Source organism: Trachurus japonicus, chromosome 15, assembly GCF_045865225.1.
Source record: "Trachurus japonicus isolate A0001 chromosome 15, Traja_1.0".
NCBI classification, from domain to species: Eukaryota; Metazoa; Chordata; class Actinopteri; order Carangiformes; family Carangidae; genus Trachurus; species Trachurus japonicus.
In genome coordinates, this window is record NC_140921.1 from 1,667,642 (window position 1) to 1,690,141 (window position 22,500).

General features: G+C 40.7%; 1 protein-coding gene across 1 annotated transcript in view; it reads right to left on the reverse strand.

Moving 5' to 3' along the window:
* The window catches only part of arfgef3 (ARFGEF family member 3), an 84,730-nt gene extending 68,312 nt beyond the window's left edge, over window positions 1-16,418 (reverse strand). The window contains exons 1-6 of the mRNA XM_085799179.1: window positions 16,212-16,418; window positions 8,351-8,402; window positions 5,834-5,915; window positions 5,028-5,168; window positions 3,400-3,468; window positions 639-755 (exon numbers count right to left, since the gene is read on the reverse strand). Coding sequence (XP_085655305.1) covers window positions 639-755; window positions 3,400-3,468; window positions 5,028-5,168; window positions 5,834-5,915; window positions 8,351-8,402; window positions 16,212-16,296 — 546 coding nt within the window. The 5' untranslated portion in view covers window positions 16,297-16,418. The remainder of the gene's footprint in view (window positions 1-638; window positions 756-3,399; window positions 3,469-5,027; window positions 5,169-5,833; window positions 5,916-8,350; window positions 8,403-16,211) is intronic.
* Between the last annotated feature and the right edge of the window lie 6,082 nt (window positions 16,419-22,500).

The window sequence follows — 22,500 nt, forward strand, 5'->3', positions numbered from 1 at the left end:
TATATCATATTAAAGGGATAGTTCAACATTTTGGCAAATTGGCCCATTGCCATAATCCCTATAGTCATAGCAGTAGGTTCGTTACCTTTCGGTAAGTTCGGACAAGTTGTGAGCTGCACATTCACCACGCTATGAGATAATAACACAACGTTACCAGACAGAGTTGTTTTAGAGGGAAATACAGAGACTGATGATGAAAAACTGTCCCTGAAGGCAACGTGCATCAGCGGTTTTGCATGTATTTCCCTCTAAAACAACTCTGTGTGGTAACGTTGTGTTATTATCTCATAGTGTGGTGAATGTGCAGCTCACAACTTGTCCACCAGAGCGTTGTGGAGTTGTTGGATTGTGTATTTGATGAGTTTGATGATGAGGGAAACCAAGAAATCCCATAATGAGCCTCCGTAGCGTAGCTCTGAGCAGCTCATGTCTCTGCTCCGCCGTTCTAAAAACAGCTTGCACCGACAATTAAAGGTAACAAACCTACTGCTATGACTATAGGGATTATGGCAATGGGCCAATCTGCCAAAATGTTGACCTATCTCTTTAGCTAAAACACAAATAATATAAGAATAATTATACATTTAAAAACTTCTGTAAAACTTTTGTTAAAAGTAAAATAAATGAATCACTGTGACCTCCTGTCTGTGTCTGAGCTGCAGCGTCAGGTCTCCTAGAATCTGGCTGAGCGTCGCCCTGACGGCCGTGTTGATGCTGCGCAGGTGACAGCTGCTCACGTACGTCTGGATACACACCTGCACACACACACAATAACAAACATTAACACACAATAACACACATTAACACACACATGAACACCTGTATGTGTCTGTGTCAGTGTGTGTGGGTCTGGAGACTGAAGATGAACTATCAGGAAGGTTCATCTGAGGTTTCCACGGTGTCGCTCGTTACCACGGTGACAAGACTGAGGAGAGGGCGGGGCGGGAGGACGTGTTGTCATGGAGTCGGACATCCTCCAGACAGATTAGAAGATAACACACACACACACACACACACACACACACACACTGTTCACTTCACTTCCTGGTTCTTCTTGGCTCCACTCAAACTAAACCTGCCAGAAAAACCAGCTTTATGTTTTTGAACTGAGCTCTAACAGGAAGACAAAGTGTACATCAAAGTTTAACATTAACAATATATATATATATATATATTTTAAACTATTTATTTATGATTTTCTTTTATAAGCACCTTACACGAGAAGCACTCGTACATTTTGTTGTATATTCCTGTGATACAATGACAATAAAAACAATCTTGATCTTAATCTTGATTTACATAACTAGATATGTAAATAAATATATAAACTATTTGCATGAGAACAGAGGAAGAGGAGGAATTAACAGTTTACAGCTGCTTTTACAAAATCATAAACCTTTAAACTAAAAAACAAACATTTGGAGCTGTGTCTTGTCAAAATTAAGTCAAAATCAATATGACTGAACTGTATAGGGCTTTTAATTTGAAGGGCCAGATACAGGAAGTCGTGAAATGATTATGACGATTAGTCGACTAATCGCCATAAATGACGACTACTGGTCGACCAAGAAAATCTTTGGTCGGGGGCAGCAGCCCTACTTTAAACCTGTTCAGTTTAAAGGGTTAAAGTTGAAGTTTTGGTGCCAGAGAATTAAACTTAATCTTATTTTAAAGTAAAAAAAACAAAATCAAAATTGTTTAAACCAGTTTAGTTCGACAGAGTTTCAACGTAAAACAGGGTTTAATCTGGTTTAAAAGTTAAACCTTCCCAGGTCTGTGAATGCCTCCAACTGATGAGTGACATCACAGCTCAGAGACACGACAACGTTAAACAGCTGAAACTCAATAAACCTCAGAGCTGCATTAACGCTCTGTTTGTACAAGATGTGACTGATGATTTATGACACACACACACAAACACACACACACACACACACACAAACACACACACACACACACACACACACACACACACACACACACACACACACAAACACACACACACACACACACACACACACACACACACACACACACACACACACACACAGACACACACACACAGACACACACACACACACACACACACACACACACACACACACACACAGACACACACACACACACACACACACACACACACACACACACACACACACACCAGATGGCCCCCGCGGCACAGAGCCATTAACACAACATGTTGACCAGGGTTTTATGAGCTGTTAATGGACGTTGAGCTTCAACTGGTTCAACTCACAGATTAAAGCTCCACAGGCTGAAGGAGGAGGATCAACACTTCCTGAACTTTGTGATGTCACAACTGAACATCGCATCTTAGTTATTAAAGACCCACATGTTTCTTATTCTTTTTCGTCTTATTTTGAAGGGCTGATCCATGAGGAGATCTAAAAACCATCTCAGTGTAGTTTTCCATCTCCTCTCTCTCCCAGCTTCTCTCTGGAGCTCTAGTAACAACAACAGGTCGGTGTCAGCCAATCAGAAGAGAGGAGGAGGCTCTGAGCGTCTCTTCTGATTGGCTGACTGCTTTCTAAAGTAATCCGATGAAAATAGAGCAGATTTCAGAATAAAACACTCAGAGAAACCAAATTCTGCGAAGTTGTTGTTGGATGGATGGTGGGTCCAGGTGGTGAGGGGGCGGGGCTTAGTTGTGACATCATAAAGCTACACAAGTCTGTATTCCTTCTTCCTAACTTTCTTCGTCTTCCCTCTGTTACTTCCTACTTTCCTAATTTCTTCCTTTTCTCCCTACTTCCTGTCTTCCTCCCTCTCTCCCTTCTTCTCTCTGCTCCTTCCTTCTTTATTTCTCCCTCCTCTTTCCCTCCTCCCTTCCCCTCTTCTTTCTTCTGTCTTTTCCTTCCCTTTTCCATCCTTTGTCCAATATAGAACCTAGAGCTGCTTTATAATCATACTGCACATGGACATCTACCTTAACACAAACATCTACCTTTATTCTGAAGGAGCTTTAACACAAACATCTACCTTTATACTGTATGGAGCTTTAACACAAACATCTACCTTTATACTGTATGGAGCTTTAATACAAACATCTACCTTTATACTGTATGGAGCTTTAACACAAACATCTACCTTTATACTGTATGGAGCTTTAACACATCTACCTATATACTGTATGGAGCTTTAACACAAACATCTACCTTTATACTGTATGGAGCTTTAACACAAACATCTACCTTTATACTGTATGGAGCTTTAACACAAACATCTACCTTTATTTTGAAGGAGCTTTAACACAAACATCTACCTTTATTTTTAAGGAGCTTTAACACAAACATCTACCTTTATTTTTAAGGAGCTTTAACACAAACATCTACCTTTATTCTGAAGGAGTTTGAACAGAAACATGTCAGGTGTAGTTACCTCAGCGATCCTCAGGATTGAGTCTCCGTTGATGTCAAAGTTTGGAGAGTACGTGATGCAGAGCAGCACCTGCAGACGGGAGACAGGAGGACAGACCGTGAGCTGGACACCAACCATAGATATATATACTGACTAGACACCTTCTGCTTCTCAGCGTACGTCAATAGCGCCGCCATCTTGGTCCGGGGTTCTGACCATAGACATAATATACGTCTGACAAGCAGTCAGACCCTTGTAGAACACATTTCAGTGTATTTATGCATGTGGGTGTGTGTCTGAGTATGTAAGTGTATGTTTAATCACTCAGCCCTGAGGTTCATTACTGGCGACAGCTACAACACTCATCACTGTGACCTGTATTCCAAAGTTGGATGGCCCTCATTATCTACCAGGCGTGATCGACACTGGATTTTATTTATTTTTAAAGCTCTTACTGGTCTCTTACCATCCTATATTAACTCATTAGTATCTTTCAATACAGGTCTCTATCGCACACGCTCAAAAGACCGGCTCACACTGCAGCTTCCCTCAGTTAACACCCAACTTGGAAAGACCAGCTTCTCTTCCTGTTGCACCTACAACCTGGAACACTCTGCAGAATCATTTGAAACTTACCTCACTTTTATCAATGGGACAATTTAAAGCCATAACTACATCTTATTTTACCTCTAACTGCTCCTGCTTTTAACTATGTTTCAATTTATATTCTGGTATTCTGTTATGTTTTTGTATGTTTCAAATGTCTTGTCTTCTGTCCTTGTGTGTTTTATGTTTCATCTCGGCTATATTGTAAATGAGGTTACTCCTCAATATATCTCCGAGTTTAAATAAAGGATTGAATGAATGAATGAAAACCAGCACTAAGGAACTTTTCAACCTTCATAAAATATTTTCATAACTTTTGTGATGATACATCGACTTACAACAAGTTGAATGACACCTCTGTCGTGGTCTGAGGGGGTCTGTATCATTATGGTCTGTATCTCTTTCTCTGGCACTAAGCAGCTTTGAGGAGCATGGTAGGAACCCTGCTCTCACTTTACTTTCACTTTTGCGAGTCACAACAAGGAGGGAGCAGGCAAAACGGCACTTTAGCAATGGATTATGTTTGTGTTTTCACTTTGAGATGATCCACTGGAAACAGAAACTTAGTTTTGATGTCTTCTGTTAATTTTAAGGCAGGATATTTACAGGGCTTCACGCTAGTGTTCATGGGAAATGGAGTCTTCCTTCAGGCAAAACACTACCGCTTTGGTCCACAGGCGCCGCCAAACTCAACCAAAACTGAAAGTTCTTTAGTACTGCTTTAATACATTTTTTAAAAAATTATAAAAATGTTTCAAATTTTTTGTTGTTGTTGTATCATAAATATATGTCTGACATTTACAACAAACCAAACGGCTTGAAAATTGTTTGAATATTCGGTGAGTTATGGCTAGTTAGGCTGATAGACGTCTGCCTCTGTTGACTAGACACGGCTTCCCCCTGACCAAGATGGCCGCCGTGTTGACGTATTCCACTCAATAGAGTTGCCTAGGAACGCGGCATCTAGTCAGTATATCTATGACAAACACCAACAGGTGTCGTCCTCGTCCTCCTCCTCCTCCTCGTCCTCTTCCTCCTCTCACCTTCATCACCTCCACCTGTAAGTCTTCGTGCAGGGCCGGAGTGACCCTGACGGCCTCTAACATCTGGCTGAGCAGCTGCTTCTCCAGCAGCTCCATCTCCAGGCTGGCTCCGCCCACAAACCGCTCCTCACACAGCAGCTTCTGATGGACACACAGAGGAGAGGAGAGGGATGTTTCCTCTCTTTCTTTCTTTCTTTCTTTCTTTCTTTTTTGTTTCATTCTTCCTCTCCTTTCTTTCTTTCCTTCCTTCCCTTATCCCTTTCTTTCTTTCTTTCTTTCTTTCTTTCTTTCTTTCTTTTTTGTTTCGTCCTTCCTCTCCTTCCTTCCTTTCTATCTTCTTTATTTCCTTTCCTACTATAATTCTGTCCTTTCTTTCTTTCTTTCTTTCTTTCTTTCTTTCTTTCTTTCTTTCTTTCTTTCTTTCTTTCTTTCTTTCTTTCTTTCTTTCTTTCCTCTCCTCTCTTTTTCTTTCTTTCTTTCTTTAGTTCCTTTCCTTCTTTCTTTTTGTTTCATTGTTCCTCTTCTTTCTTTCTTTCTTTCTTCTCTTCTCTTTATCTTTCTTTAGTTCCTTTCCTTCTTTCTTTCTTTTTTGTTTCATTCTTCCTCTCCTTTCTTTCTTTCTTTCTTTTTTTTGTTTTGCTCTTCCTCTTTCCTTTCTTCCCTTATATCTTCTTTACTTCCTTTCCTTCCATACTTCTGTCCTTCCTTCCTCTCTCTCCTTTCTTTCTTTCTCTCTTCCTTCCTCTCCTCTCATCACTTTTTCTTTCTTTCTTTCTTTCTTTCATTGCTGTCGTTGTCATGGTTACCTGCATCCCAGTGAGCGCCGTCTGTCCCAGTTTGGTGTTTCTGGACTCCAGAGCCATCTGCAGCGGCAGCAGGCAGCGCTCCCTAACACAACAACAACAACAACAGGTTCATTTCATCTTTTCATCCATCCATCATCATCATCTATCTATCTATCTATCTATCTATCTATCTATCTATCTATCTATCTATCTATCTATCTATCTATCTATCTATCTATCTATCTATCTATCTATCTATCTATCTATCTATCTATCGTTCTATCTATCTATCTATCTATCGTTCTATCTATCTATCTATCTATCTATCCATCATCTATCTATCTATCTATCTATCCATCATCTATCTATCTATCTATCTATCTATCTATCTATCTATCTATCTATCTATCTATCTATCTATCTATCTATCTATCTATCTTTCATCCATCCATCCACTCGTCTTCATCATGTCTCCACTTCACTACGTGTCAAACGGAGGCTGAGGCGTCGTCATGGTCACGGCATCAGAGCGTTTGAAACCGCAGCGTGTCAGTCAGCCAATCACAGCCCTCGATTCAGCCTGCTGTGTTCTGTCAGTCACTTTGTTGGAGAGGGACCCGTGTGCAGGGACGAGGGCGCCGCCATTAGCTCAGCTCATCCACACCGGAAGTCACGACCGGAAGTTGTTTTTCTTGGTGTATATTATTTCTATGTTATTCTAAGAACCCCCCCTCCCTCTGGCCTGTCCAGCCTCTACTGCTCTTTTTACTAAACTTAACCAACTCCTTTCTTCATTGCCTAAACACAACCAAAGCACCACCAAAGACATTTCTTTTCTTTTTTCTCTCTCTCTCTCCTGGTCTGCTGTCAGCAGGAGCGCCGCTAGCCGTTAGCTGTTAGCCGTTAGCCATTAGCCGTTAGCAGCGTTTTTTAATAACTCAATAACTTAATAAACGATCCATGCAAAAAAATATTTAGTAGTTCAATCATGTTGTAACTAAGATATCCGCTGGAAAACAATATTTTATCATGGACATTTGAGTTAATGAGTTATTTTTTTTAATCGACATAGAAATGATACACATGAAGAAGAGCAACTTCCGGTCGTGACTTCCAGTCTGGATCAGCTGAGCTAATGGCGGCGCTCTGGTCCCTGCAGACGGGTACTCTCGCTTTGTTCAGGTCCATCTTGTTGTGAGTGCTCTGACATCACTCTGACATCATCATCAATATTTCATCATCAATATCTCATCCAATCACGTCTCATAAAACAACAGAAGTTACTGGATGAATCTTTAATGAGCGATGAGCTGCTCCGTTACTTCACAATGAACTTTCTTTCTTCCTTCCTTCCTTCCTCTCTCCCTCCCTCCCTCCTTCCTTTCTTTCTTTCATCCTTACTTCCTTTCCTTCCTTACTTTATTTCTTTCTCAGCTCCTTCCTTTCTTTCTCCCACTTCATTTCTCCTTTCTTTCATCATTTCTCCTTCCTGAGTTGTGACTGCTGCTTCGACTGTTAATATTTGTCTGTGTGTGTTTTCTCAGCAGCTCGTCGACAGAGTCAGTGTCGGTCACAGGAATGTTATTGATTATCGATAACTGATGATGTCACCGTGTCTGTCTGAACTCATCAGTCTTATTTCTCTGTGGACGTGTTGCAGCTCTGAGAGTCGGTAGTCTACTGAGTTTCACTGAACATTTGCATCATGAACCCAGGAATCATTCAAATTCATTCTAATCTCTCTCTCACACACACACACACACACACACACACACACACACACACACACACACACACACACACACACACACACACACACACACACACACACACACACACACACACACACACACACACACACACACACACACACACACACCGTTATCTGTGGAGTAAATGCAAAACGCTGAGCAGCAGCTGAGCTCGTTAACAGTTTCTCTAACTGAGACTCTCACACACACCTCAACGTGTCAGCACTGGTTCCGTGATGAGTGTGATCAAAATCTTTCCAAGAATATTTGTCTCATTTCTTGTCAAAACTAATCTCTTTCCACTTAAAATAAGACTCATCACCTACAAATTAACTTGTTTTTAGATCATTTTCACTTGTTTCAAACAAACTTTCTCAACAACAACACTGCAAAAACTCAAATATTTTAACAAGAATATTTGTCTTATTTCTAGTCAAAACAAATCTCATTATACCTAAAATAAGACTCATCACATTAAAAAGCAGCTTGTTTTTAGACACTTTTTACTTATTTCAAGCAGATTTTCACTTGAAATAAGTAGAAAAATCTGCCAGTGAAAGGAAGCTTTTTGTGTTTGTAATAAGAAAGAAAAACTTGCTCCACTGTCAGATTTTTCTACTTATTTCAAGTTAATCTGCTTGAAAGAAGTAAAAAGTGTCTAAAAACAAGCTGCTTTTTATGTGATGAGTCTTATTTTAAGTAGAATGAGATTTGTTTTGACTAGAAATAAGACAAATATTCTTGTTAAAATATTTGAGTTTTTGCAGTGTGGTTGTTTTTAACTCACCGGAGTTGAGAAGGAGAAACTTTGGCCGGTCCGTTCTGCAGCACCAGAGCTTCTGTCAAACAAACACAAACACACAAAAACATGTTAATATTAAAGCTGCATGCTCAGGACTTCCTGTCACTTTGTGATGTCACAACTAAGCCCCGCCCCCTCACCACCTGGACCCACCATCCATCCAACAACAACAACTTTGCAGGATTTGGTTTCTCTGAGTGTTTTATTATGAAATCTGCTCTGTTTTTATTGTTATCACTTTAGAAAACAGTCAGCCAATCAGAAGAGAGGCTCAAAATCTCCTCCTCTCTTCTGATTGGCTGACACCGATCTGCTGTTACTAGAGCTCCAGAGAGAAGCTGAGAGAGAGAGGAGATGGAAAACTACACTGAGATGGTTTTAAAGGATAATTTCCGTTTTTTACAACCTGGACCTTATTTCTAGCATAAAATACGATCATTTACTCACCCAGACAACTTTGGTGTCATTTGGAGACGAAATTAGCCCCAGTGGAGCGGCGCGTATATCCGTATAATGCGAGAACACGGGGCAGCGCAATGAAGCCTCTAAATAACACATTATCTGCAGAGAAACTCCTTCATTTCACCAATATTTAGTTCTGATAGGCTAGTGCTATTCCCCTCTGAGTCCGGGGTTAGCTGTTATCAACATCCGGGGTCTGTCCCACCAAACATTGGACGTCTGATGGACGTGCAGATCATGTCTATATTGCGTCCGTCGGTCCAAGACCAATTCTGGACGCCTAAACGACGTCCAAACTAGGTCCACTATTTGGACGTCTAATCATGACCTCACTTGGACGTCAATATGCAGTTAAACATTTGGACGTCAGGCTTGGTCACTTTTTTTGGACGTCTAAGACAGGTGCAGGAAATTGACATGATTAATGATTGTAGTAGTTTTAGTAATAGTAGTAGTGGACAAATAACAATATTGTTATCAACATGATTAATAAATACGAATATATATTGTTTGTGATTAAACATTATAAGAGACGTCCAAACAACGTCTTGTCTACGTCATTTTTATATGTCTAATTTTGGTCCCCTGAAGGTGCAGACTGTTACTCCAGATGACGTCCAAATGTGGGCATTGTAGACATCTCTTCTATGTTCAATTTAAACTCATTTAGGACATTGTTGTTCTTGAGTACATGTGATATTTTGTTATTTTACATCTTTGTTTTTCCTACTGTTTTTTTTTTCAATTTCATTTCATTTTATTTCAATTAATTAATTAATTAATATTTTAATTTATATATTTTGAAATTAAATTTGTGGGAGATTATGGCTTCAGAAAATAATTTCACCCGATCATGGTTCATAAGAGTAGGGAGAAGTAAATATATTTCTGAACAGTCTTTGATAAGAGCCTTTATTATTTAAACTAGTCAAAGGCACTCTGATTGGCTGAGGCAGCATGTGATCATACTCTGATTGGCTGAGGCACCAGCAAACGCCACTCTGGTTGGCTGAGGAAATACACCAAGCAACTGGCGCGTTTTTTCTCCTGCAGAAGCAGACTGTGGTCAACATAACGCTTTGGTTACAACAACATCGTTTTCCACTAAGTGGAAGGTAAGTTTGCTTGGTTTAGTTGATGTTATGTTTACTGTATGCATTTATAGTGTCAGTTTCTTTCCGGCGCCCATTTTAATGTGTCGTTCACACAAGACGCGCTGCGGCGTGCACCTTCACGGCCCCGGTGTCTGCTCTATTTGCTGTAATGAGTAGCTATGAGGACTGTGGTAAACTGGGATGTGAGTGGTAGTCACGGATGCTAGCCGCCACCGCTAGTTAGCATCGGGCTAGCGGAAGTTAGCATCGTGCTAGCGGAAATTAGCATCGGGCTAGCGGATAGCATCCACTGCTTGCACTCACTAGCATCCAGGACAGCTAACAGTGCTAACAGCCCTCCTATACTCTGCTGTACGGAGCTCCTCCTGGGCTCTGTCATACACACAAGCTGCCACTAGCTACTCTTCCTGGGTGCTGTTTCACAGTGAGGATGGTGTGTTGTGCAGTTTCCACCAGAGTTTTGCATGTATTTAAAAAAAAAAAATCTGTAACACCACACGTATTTTTCATCCACTTAACAATTATGTACTACTTTGTGTTGGTCTATCACATAAAATCCCAATAAAATAAATTAAAGCTGTTGTTACATGACAAAATGTGTAAAGTAAAAGTTCAAGGTGTATGAATACTTTTGCAAAGCACTGTATCATTCACATTTATTTATAAATGTTTTTTTCCCCTATAGGCTCTTCACTAATGCCCTGATGGTGACATCTAATATCAAGGGAGAAGACAAAGGTTTATAGAGCAATACAAGGTAAGCCCATATGTCATATCTTAACATTTGCTGAGATGGTTTTGTATGAATCCAGTATTGGTAGTGGAGACACAGGCTGCAGGTTGTCTTTGCATATTTCTAATTATTTGTCTTCTTCTTCTTCTTGTGCAGATGGAGCCATACATTTTGATGACACAGCCACAGAGGACTTCATAAAGACACATGCTGGAGGAGAGGGATACACAGCAGTCACCCAGGACTGATTATCCATTGTGGAGAATCTTGTCACAGTTTTGTATCACTTTTGTACATGTATTTTCTGTGTTAAGTATGCAGTAGTTGGTTCTGATTTGTAATTCTTCTCAAAACACATTGAGTTTATCACTTTAATTTTTATTGTGTTATATTTGTTGTTGTGCCACAGACCGAAGCAAGGTGGGCTGTGTAACTTTATGTATTTATTAGTATTTTACCAGCAGTATTAATTTCAACAGATACCAATAACTTTATTAGAATGACATGTTTGTGCCAGTGATTAAGAAAATAAAGATGGAAATAAATGAATGGGGATTGAATTGTGATTTATTGGTAAACCTGTGTATAACTGTAGTCCCATATGTTTACAGGAGGTGGAGGATCTGTTTCCTGTTAATTTTCCTGTAGCTTCATCTGGCTCAGCAGCAGGTTTGAACTGGAAATGCATTACACCTTTGCATGCATTTCCAGGTAATCTGCTGCTGAGAAAACCAAATGAAGCTATAGGAAAGTGAACTGGAACAGTCTGACACCTTCTGAAATGGGACTACAGTTATGCACAGAGCCTAGCAGCAGTATAAAAACAATGTCTAAAATTAGTTTAAATTTGATGCAAAAAAGACGTCGAAACGACCACATTTGGACGTCAAATAGCCCTCATGCGGCGGTCCTGTGGACGTTCAGTGGATGTCGGTTTAAATTTTGACGCAGAAAAGACGTCTATAATGACCACATTTGGACAACAAATAGCCCTTATACGGCGGTCCTGTGGACGTCAATACTGGACGTTCAGTAGACGTCGGAAAAAGACGTCGTCTGGAGTAACAGTCTGCACCTTCAGGGGACCAATATTAGACGTGCAAAAATGACTTAGAAAAGACGTCGTTTGGACGTCTCTTTGCTCAGTGGGGTAGGTTGACCTGCTGACCTCTGACCTGGATGATGTCATCTCTGAGCGCCGCGCGGCTCATTCTGATAATAATCATTCTGCTTCGGCATTCGGGTCCATTTTTATCTCAACTAGCCGGAGCTTTAGTGAGTCCAGGTTGAGGAGAGGAAGCCTGTGGAAGCTGAACTTCATCCAGCTGCTCATTTTGTTCTGACAAGTCAGAAACACGCCGAAACGAACCGTAGCATTAGTGGTAGCAACAAGCCGCGCCGGGCAGCGCTCAGAGATGACATCATCCAGGTCAGAGGTCAGTAGGTCAACCTACAGACCCCGGATGTTGATAACAGCTAACCCCGGACTCAGAGGGGAATAGCACTAGCCTATCAGAACTAAATATTGGTGAAATGAAGGAGTTTCTCTGCAGATAATGTGTTATTTAGAGGCTGCATTCTGCTGCCCTGTAGACTCCATTATACGGATATACGCGCCGCTCCACTGGGGCTAATTTCATCAAAACAACTCCAAATGACACCAAAGTTGTCTGGGTGAGTAAAGCGATCGTATTTTATGCTAGAAATAAGGTCCAGATTGTAAAAAACGGAAATTATCCTTTAAGACCTTCTCATGGATCAGCCCTTCAAAATAAAAGACACACACATGATGAACTTATTTTATATATAGCCTACAAGTGAAACTGCAGAGAAAACGCAGCTGAAAAACCTTCAACAGAAATAAAAAATCAAACATGAAACTTGATCCTGACAGTGAAAGGATGAACCTTCAGACGTTTCATTCACCTTGGATTCATATTTACAGCTGTGAAGCGACAAACTGCTGCGTCGCCGAGCGCAGAGATGAAATATGAGACGAGCTGACGACTGGAAACACAGAATATAAATCTGTTAGTCTGAACAGAGTGTGTGTGTGTGTGTGTGTGTGTGTGTGTGTGTGTCTGTGTGTGTGACCCTTCAAGGTAATGCTGCGTTCAATTCCCTCCAGACGTCTGAGTCGACCTCGTTCCAGTTACGAGTTGGTAACAAGCAGGAAAACCAACTCCTATTGAACTGAATTGAATAAACTTTATTGATCCTGAAGGAAATTCGACTGTTTAAAGGGATAGTTCAACATTTTGTCAAACTGGCCCATTGCCATAATCCCTATAGTCATAACAGTAGGTTTGTTACCTTTAATTGTCGGTGCAAGCTGTTTTTAGAACGGCGGAGCAGAGCCGTGAGCTGCTCAGAGCTACGCTACGGAGGCTCATTATGGGATTTATTGGTTTCCCTCATCAAACTCATCAAATACACAATCCAACAACTCCACAACGCTCTGGTGGACAAGTTGTGAGCTGCACATTCACCACGCTATGAGATAATAACACAACGTTACCACACAGAGTTGTTTTAGAGGGAAATTCATGCAAAACCACTGATGCACGTTGCCTTCAGGGACAGTTTTTCATCAAGCAGTCTCTGTATTTCCCTCTAAAACAACTCTGTCTGGTAACGCTCTTGGTTTCTCTCATCAAACTCATCAAATACACAATCCAACAACTCCACAACGCTCTGGTGGACAAGTTGTGACCTGCACATTCACCACGCTATGAGATAATAACACAATGTTGCCACACAGAGTTGTTTTAGAGGGAAATACAGAGACTGCTTGATGAAAAACTGTCCCTGAAGGCAACGTGCATCAGCGGTTTTGCATGAATCTTTCCTTACGTTATGTGTTTGTGATATGAGCATGTGGTGTGCGAGCGGCCAAATGGAATCGCCCTTTGAGGGATTCATAAATTTAGTTGTCTTGAGTCTTGAGTGTCGCACCGCCGCATGCATCATCAAAACAGGAAAACAAAGCGTTAAAGCAACACTGGGGAAAAGCCAGTAAGCTAATGTTGATGCTAATGTCTAAACCCTGGTCGGATCAGGATTCAGAATTGGATACAAAGATGAAATCTGACACATAGTTTCAGTGTTAAACTGATGATCAAATAATAATAATTTTGAAAATGATGTCTGTGAAAAGTCACCGTGGTAACGCAGTGAGGAGGAATGGAGCGTTACACTGATGCTGCATTCACCTGCAGTCTGGCAGACGGCCGTCGCTAACAAACCAGATGTCATTTTAGTCACAGAAGTCCAGAGAAAGACGGTAAAACAATACCACATCGCCATGACAACATATTGTCACGTGTATTGTTTTGCCTCGTGCTGACGGACCACTTGTTTACATAGAGGCTTGTTTATGCCGTTACGTGCAGCGGCTGTCGTCCGTCTGCCGTCTGCCCAATTTCACCTGAATGCAGCATGAAAAATACGACTGAGTTGCTTGAGATACACAACCACAACGCTAGATGGAGGAATTCCTACACAATGCTCCTTTAAAAAAAAGAAAAAGAACTATGAACCAGTTCATTTTTGGAACCGTGACCTTTGTTTAAAATTTTGAATTATGAACTATGAAGGCAAGGCAATTTTATTTGTATAGCCCGTTTTTTTGTCTCAAAGGGCTTCACATGGCATCATAACAACATCCTCTGTCCTTAGACCCTCACATCCACTGAGGAAAAACTCCATGGAAAACCCTTTTAACAGGGAAAAGTGAAGTGAACTAGTTTGAACACTGAATCTCATTGGTTGATGCTCCACATCCGCAGCCACGTGCACGAGTTCAAGGTCTGTAGTCGGTTTAGTGTCGGACACACAGTTAGGGTGTGTGTGTACGTGTGTGTGTGTGTGTGTGTGTGTGTGTGTGTGTGTGTGTGTGTGTGTGTGTGTGATGATTCCCCCTTCATCAGCACAACCTGAGCCTGTTCTCCCAGCAGCTAAAGGTCAGACCGGCCCTTCATCCTCCTCCTCCTCCTCCTCATCATCATCACCATCGATTTCAGCGCTGACGTCAGTGGAAACTGTGAAATCGTCTTTTCTAAAGATGCGTTCAAGAGCGTTGGAAACTAAAGAGCTGAGAAGCTCTTTAATTTGAGAGAGAGGATGAGTGAGTCAGCACAAACTCTGATGTTTGGTTTCTCTGCTGCTCAACATCCTGTCGTCCTCTCACCTGTCTCTATTCTAATAATTACTTTATTCATCCCTGAGTGGAAATTTAAAAAAATCCCTGAATGTTGTTTACACTCAAGTTTCCACATTGTGCTGATATTTAATTTCCTTATGCAGATATAAAATAAAAACACCTGTGTTAAAGTTTTCTACATGGAAACTGTTAGAAAGTGGAACAAGTCCAGATATATAGACATGAATATAAATCCATATCAGAGCCTGTCAGTGTGTGTTGATAATAATATAATACATATAATAGTGGATTCAGAAGTCTGAGAGCAGCTTCATCATCATTAATGTGGACATTTAAGAGAAAAACATATCATATATAAACATACTATACAACTAAATATTTAACTTAACATCTGTGGTCACAACGTCTTCTCCAATTTTTCCCTGTTAAAAGGGTTTTCTATGGAGTTTTTCCTCAGTGGATGTGAGGGTCTAAGGACAGAGGATGTTGTTATGATGGGATGTGAAGCCCTTCGAGACAAACTGTTTGTAAAAACGGGCTATACAAATAAAATTGCCTTGCCTTGCCTTCTACCATATGGAAAATTCAATAAATGTAGAAATAACAGCTACTATTGTTTCATATGTGATGATAATATTGGTAACATATGCTGCAACATTATCTTTAATATATGAATATAAATGTCTAAAGTTTCTACTATAATTATAAAAAGTCTTAAATGTGATTTGAATCTGTTTAACACAAGTTTATCAAACTGAGAAAAATAGAAGAAATGATGCATTCAAGTGCTCAGGACTTTTCAGCACCACCAGTTGATAACAACCAGCAGCTGTTTGTGTTTGCAGGGTGAGGTCTGTGAGATCAGCTCTGACTGCTCTGATTGGTCCACACGTTGTAGCTATTGACGATGACGTAGCCTATCGATGACGTAGCCTATTGGTGATTATTGATGGTTTAATGTCTCGTGTCCATCTGGTCGGAAAATGAAGCAGGTGCAGTTTGATCTGGATGACGCTGCTGCCTCCCAGGCGCCGCCATATGGACACACACACACACACCCCCACCTCCTTCCTCCTCCTCCTCCTCCTCCCTCCCTCCCTTCGGTTATCGATCACCTAAAAAAATCAATAGTCTAGTCGTCCAGCTGAGACAAACACAGATTTTTTTTTTCTATTTTTCTTTTTTTTTCCTCCACATCTCGCGGTGTCTCTTCGTCAGCCTGAGGCCTGTCTGTCTGTTTAGTGTAGCGATGGGATGGATTAGTAGTGGAGCAGGTGAACACACACACACACAGTAATGCCTAATGCCCCCCTCCCTCCCTCCCTCCCTCCCTCCCTGAATCTGCCCGGGAGGGGGGCAGCTAGAGCCACTCACCGCAGGCGTAGACGCAGCCATCCCGGATTCCTTTGTGTTTGTGTCCTGACGCGTCTTTCTGCAGCTTCCTCAGGATTTCCTCCATCCTGCTGCTCCTCTTTACTCCTCCTATGACTCCTTACTGCTGCTCCTCTCTGTCTCTCAGGCTGCGTGTGTGTGTCTGTTGTGTTTCAGTTTCACGGACGCAGTGACAGTGACAGCATCTCCTCCTCCTGACCCCCCCACAGAGAAGAAGAAGAGGAAGAAGAAGGTGATGATTCATCCATCCAGCCAACCAGCAGCGGAGCGGTGATGATGTCAGGCCGCGGCCGCCGGCAGCGCCTCCTCTCCCGGTGCAAGTAGACTAGAGGACTGGAATAAGAGAGAGTAGGACATGCATGCATTGGTCCAATGGAAGCGCCTCCTGCTGGAGGGATATGGGAATTGTTAACCCTCTATGGTACGCTGCACTATGATGCCAGTGGGGGAAAAAATGTTCGGAGTGTTTTTATGTCTCAAAATAGACTAAATAAACATCATCTAAAGACATTTTTAAAAATTATTTATTTTTGGAAGTTTTTGGGATTTGTTGCCTGTAGGCGACATTGTACCATTACGGTTCATCATCTACTGTATTAGAAACACCGACCAGTCTCTGTAGACTTTCACCTTCACTGGCCTCATCCTCATCTTCCTCATCATCATCATAACAGCCTGATGTTTACTTTACTGCATCCAAAATCACATTTATTAAGGAAAAAAAACTAAATGATGATGAATTATATGTTTTTGAACATTATATTTACACCTAAACACACACTACCATAGTCTCATAATGCAATATTGATTCCATAATGGTCCACTGTCGCCTCAAGGCAACACTGCAATTTTCTATAATGTTAAGTTGTTGCTTTGGGGCAACAGGTGCATTTTAACAAGTTTATATTATTTAATAAGTAAATAAATTGCATGGAACTATTAAAAATTAAACTTTACTAATCTATTAGTGTAAATATATTTTTTTCCAGATGAAAAAGGGCCAGGAAGTTACTGTATGTTTTCAGACCGTTTTAGTGGAGCAAAATGACAAACCTGTTTCCTTTGAAAAAGTCTGCAAAAAAGGGTTTCAGTGGCTTCTTGAAAGTCATGTGATAAATTAAAGCATTGTTATTGGTTCTCTAAGGTCTCCTCTCTTTTTTAAAGTATTACAGCATTAAATGGGATGAATTGTGGAGATGTGACAGGGCAAAAAGTGGTATGTTGCCTGAGGGCAACATGGTACCATAGAGGGTTAAAGCGCCCAAGAACTGACATCTGTGCACGACGCTGAAGTGTTAGGGTTAGTGCCTTATGGAGCTGTTTCCCTGACATTAAAAGTTGGCATTAAAAACAGAATTTGGCATTGTAATAACAATTTTTGGCATTGAAAATGAAATTTGGCATTGTAATAAAAGTTGTATTGACTCTGAAACAAGTATTGGCACTGAAAAATGTTGGAACACAGGCATAAAAAATACAATATTTTATTTGGATTTAAGGCAAGGCAAGGCAGTTTTATTTGTATAGCCCGTTTTTACCACCAGTTTGTCTCAAAGGGCTTTACATCCCATCATAACAACATCCTCTGTCCTTAGACCCTCACATCCACTGAGGAAAAACTCCATGGAAACCCTTTTAACAGGGAAAACCAGGAGAAAGCTCAGGGTGAGCAACAGAGGTCTGAGGGGAGGGGCTAGGGACGCATGGAGAAGAAATCTGAAGACTGACATTGAAAACTACATGATAATATATTTTTAGGAGGAGGAAGAGGAGGAGGAAGATCTGACCTGACGGTGGACAGGTGTCACAGCTGTTCACCGGAGAAAACGACCGACTGTCACTCACCTGCTCTCCTTCCTTCCTTCCTGTCTCTCTCTGTCTGTAAAACCTGGTCCAGCTGATCCCGGGATCCAGATTCGGTTCCTTTCATCCCCCTTTCCCTTTCTCTCTCTTTCTCTCGCGACCAGAAACCACAGAGGGAGAAAGGCGGAAATGAGTCCAACCTGGCAACACAGTATTTACACCGAGGGGAGGGAGGAAGCTGCGGAGGAGTGGAGTCACTGGAACTGGACTGAGCTGCCTCCAAAATAAAAGCCTTTTCTAAAACATTACATCTATATATAAATGCAAGTTGTTGTTGTAATAATAATAATAATAATAATAATAATAATAATAATATGTTATTATTATTATTATTATTATTATTAATAATAATCTAATTTAGTTTAGTTTAATAAGTTTATTTGTATCAGGGACAATGTACAAAATAACATTAGTCTCGAAATGACAAGAGATGCCTTGTAGCGGGTTTAGCTTACTAACTACTTTCCATCCATCGTCCCTGGGCAGGTGAATAAGAACAATAGAAAGGTAAGAATTATCAATTTACATAGCGTTCTAAACATCCATACACATGTGCATAATACATTACACCTTCTCACACATCACAAACACTCAGGACATATTTCATATCAGAAAGAAACATACAGTTATTAAAACATTTACAAGATACAATCTCAGCTTCCTGTCACATTAATCCCTTTGTCATATTTGACAGTGAATTATAATTTGATGTTAAAGGGACAACGAGGAGTTTTGTAAAAGCGAAGTGTTTCCACACTACATTTATGAGCCTCCGCACCGTGAAATTCTTTGACCGGCGCAAGACAGACTCATGTTTTCATTCATCAAGAATTAAAGTAAAGAAACGCTGGTCGGCTCGCCCAGCATTTCCACCACCACTAATAATAACTAAATAACCATAGAGACAAAACCATAGATTTATCTAAAATGGACCATTAACAAGTGGTAACGGAGATTCATCCACATTAATATCAGACTTTTTTATTGTCGCGGAATTTTTCGTTCTGCCGCTGGAGAAACTCCTCGTTGTCCCTTTAATAACCCTCCTATTGTCTTTTTGGGTCAAATTGACCCAATTTGTTCTCTTCCTCCATCCTTCCTTCTTTCCACAATCATTTTTTCCTTCCTTCCTTCCTTCCTTCCCATCCTCCTTACTTCTTCTTCCTTCCTCTTTTGATCCAATTGACCCTCCATCTTTCTTTGCTTCCTTTTCCCCTTCCTTCTTTCCACAATCCCTTTTCCCTCCCTCCCTCCCTTCCTTCCTTCCATCCTTCTTCCTTCCTTTTTGAACCAATCTTTTCCCTCCCCCCATCTATCTTTCCTTCCCTTTCCCTTCCTTCTTTCCTACCATCTTTCCCTTTGTCCTTCCTTCCTTCCACAAATCAAAGTGAAGTGTTTCCTCATAGGTGGACAGTACCACCAAGGCTATAACATCAATAAAAGTTATTTACGTAAAATATAAACATCGGATTGAGGCTATTTTCATACAGAAAGAAAAGAAATCTTCAACCACACATATTTCTCTCTTTGTCTTTATTGAATTTAATTTCTCATTCAGTAATTTCACATGCAGCTATAGTCTAAGGCAACACTGGATCATTATAAAGCTCATTGAGATATTTCTTACTTCACCTCAGGAGTGGCTACATGCAAAAACACAAAGTTTAGATAGATAGATAGATAGATAGATAGATAGATAGATAGATAGATAGATAGATAGATAGATAGATAGATAGATAGATAGATAGATAGATAGATAGATAGATAGATAGATAGATAGATCGGGTTTACAGAAGTTTATCGTCAGGTGCAAAGAAGAAACTCTCCTGCGTGGTGATTGGTCGGTATGTTGGAGTTCCTCTCCTCTATTATATTTAAAGCAGATAACAGCGGCACGGCCGTTTCGGCTAATGCTGTGTTCAAGGCAGGCTTTTGAAACCGTAAGTTACAGCTTCAAGTCACAACTACGACTTGGTAGCGTTCCAGGTAACCCGTAGCTCGTGTTTTTACCGTCCTGTTGTCTGTGAAAGTTCCCTATAACGGCCACTCGTAACTTCCGACCCGTGAACTCGTACCAGATCGAACTGGTATGACTTCACAGGAAGGAAAAACACAAAGTACGAGTTTCCTTGAACGCACCATGAGTTAGCAGCCCCCGCCCTTGTCAGGCATCAATTGGTCCTCGTGCTACGTCACCACATTCACGCGCATCCCTTGGCTGCACACACAGCCCTTCATGCCGTTCTCTCCCCTCATTGGATAACACTTGTATCCCACAAGGAAAATTTTCTCCTCGGGTTACAGCAGAGCAGAGTGACGGAGAGACTCGTGTTTAGGCTGAAATACTTCATGTAAGTGATTGCTGACGGAAAATAGGACTATTTAGGACTTATATTAACAAAAACATTCCACTGATATCTGCTTTAATGAGCATCTTGTTTAAAGCTAAAATGAGCCCTTGTTGCCTGGCGACGCCATGTGGGCGGAGCCTGTGACGACACCTGTGGAATAAATCACAGCTATATCCTGAAGAGTTTTTATTTTTTTATTATTATTGTTGGTTAATGAATTGTAAGTCATTAATATTTCATCAGAGAGAGATTTCCAGTTCATATAAACAGAGTTAATGTGTTTGTGTTGAGCTGAATGGAGACGATTCATATTCATCATCAGTGTGTTTATTTATTTATTCATATATTCATTAGATGAAGTCAGTCAGGACGATGGGAATCTAAAGCCAAACACCTGAACAATGAGAGAGAAGCCCACACAGCTGACAACTATCACACAGGAACTTCCTCTTATTCTGAAGATTTTATCAGTCGAGTCACACATTTAAAGGGATAGTTCAACATTTTGGCCATTGGCCCATTGCCATAATCCTCATCCAACCTCATCAACCTCATCAAACTCATCAAATACACAATCCAACAACTCCACAACGCTCTGGTGGACAAGTTGTGAGCTGCACATTCACCACGCTATGAGATAATAAAACAACGTTACCACACAGAGTTGTTTTAGAGGGAAATACAGAGACTGCTTGATGAAAAACTGTCCCTGAAGGCAACGTGCATCAGTGGTTTTGCATGAATTTCCCTCTACAACAACTCTGTGTGGTAACGTTGTGTTATTATCTCATACTGTGGTGAATGTGCAGCTCTTTTAAGAACTTTAAACTTTCTTTTACTTTTATTTGCTCTTGCTTTTAACTCTGTTTTTAGTGTTTTGTTTGTTTAAATTCTGTTTATGCTTCTTTTTTTAAAAATGTTTTGTCTTTATGTAAAGCACACTGAGTTGCCTTGGTATGAAATGCGCTATATACTGTAAATAAAGATGCCTTGCCTCTAACTGCAGGGCCGTTGCTAGGAGTTCTGGGCCCCCTTAAAGAATACTAAAGTGGGCCCTCCCTCTAACTTTTCCAGTTTTTTTTTTCTTAGACTACGTATGTATTATCATGTATTATTTAGCCTTCTTTGTTTTGATGCTAATGCAGCATTACACTGCAAAAACTCAAGTATCTTAGCAAGAATATTTGTCTTATTTCTAGTCAAAATTGAATTTCTAGTCAAAACAAATCTCATTCTACTTAAAATAAGACACATCATATTAAAAGCAGCTTGTTTTTAGACACTTTTTACTTCTTTCAAGCAGATTTTCACTTGGAATAAGTAGAAAAATCTGATAGTGGAGCAAGTTTTTCTGCCTTATTACAAGCACAAAAAACCTGCTTTCACTGGCAGATTTTTCTACTTATTCCAAGTGAAAATTTGTTTGAAACAAGTGAAAATGATCTAAAAACAAGTTAATTTTTAGGTAATGAGTCTTATTTTAAGTGGAAAGAGATTAGTTTTGACTAGAAATTAGACATTTGGACAAGAAATAAGACAAATATTCTTGGAAAGATGTTGAGTTTTTACAGTGTAGGCCTACTATGAGTATTAGTCAGGGTTTTACGCAGAATAAATCAGTCATACACTGGGCGCTGGGCCCCTAGAGTTATCATCACCTTTCTCCCCTAGACAACGGCCCTGTCTAACTGTATCAGGCAAGGTGTTCCATTTTCATGGGGCATAAACACTAAAAGCTGCCTCCCCATCTTTGGATCTGGTGCGAGTTGCCACTGCCTTTTGCTGGGATGTAGCCTAAGTGATGAGCAGAGTTCAGAGTTCAGTGTGTAGTAACAACCAGTTTCCTGCAGTAGAGGGTTGTGGCCACTGGGGGGCGCTGCTGCTCCAGGAGGAACCGGCTGTGGACGCTGAAGGACTGGGCTCAGATTTAAGAATGAAGAAGAGATTTCAGAAGCAGTTGGAGCTGAGAAGACATGAATGAACGAGGTGTAGAGTCACACAGAGCTGAGACACCATGGAGACAGCTCAGATCTGTGAAGTTAAACCTGAAGGACGGT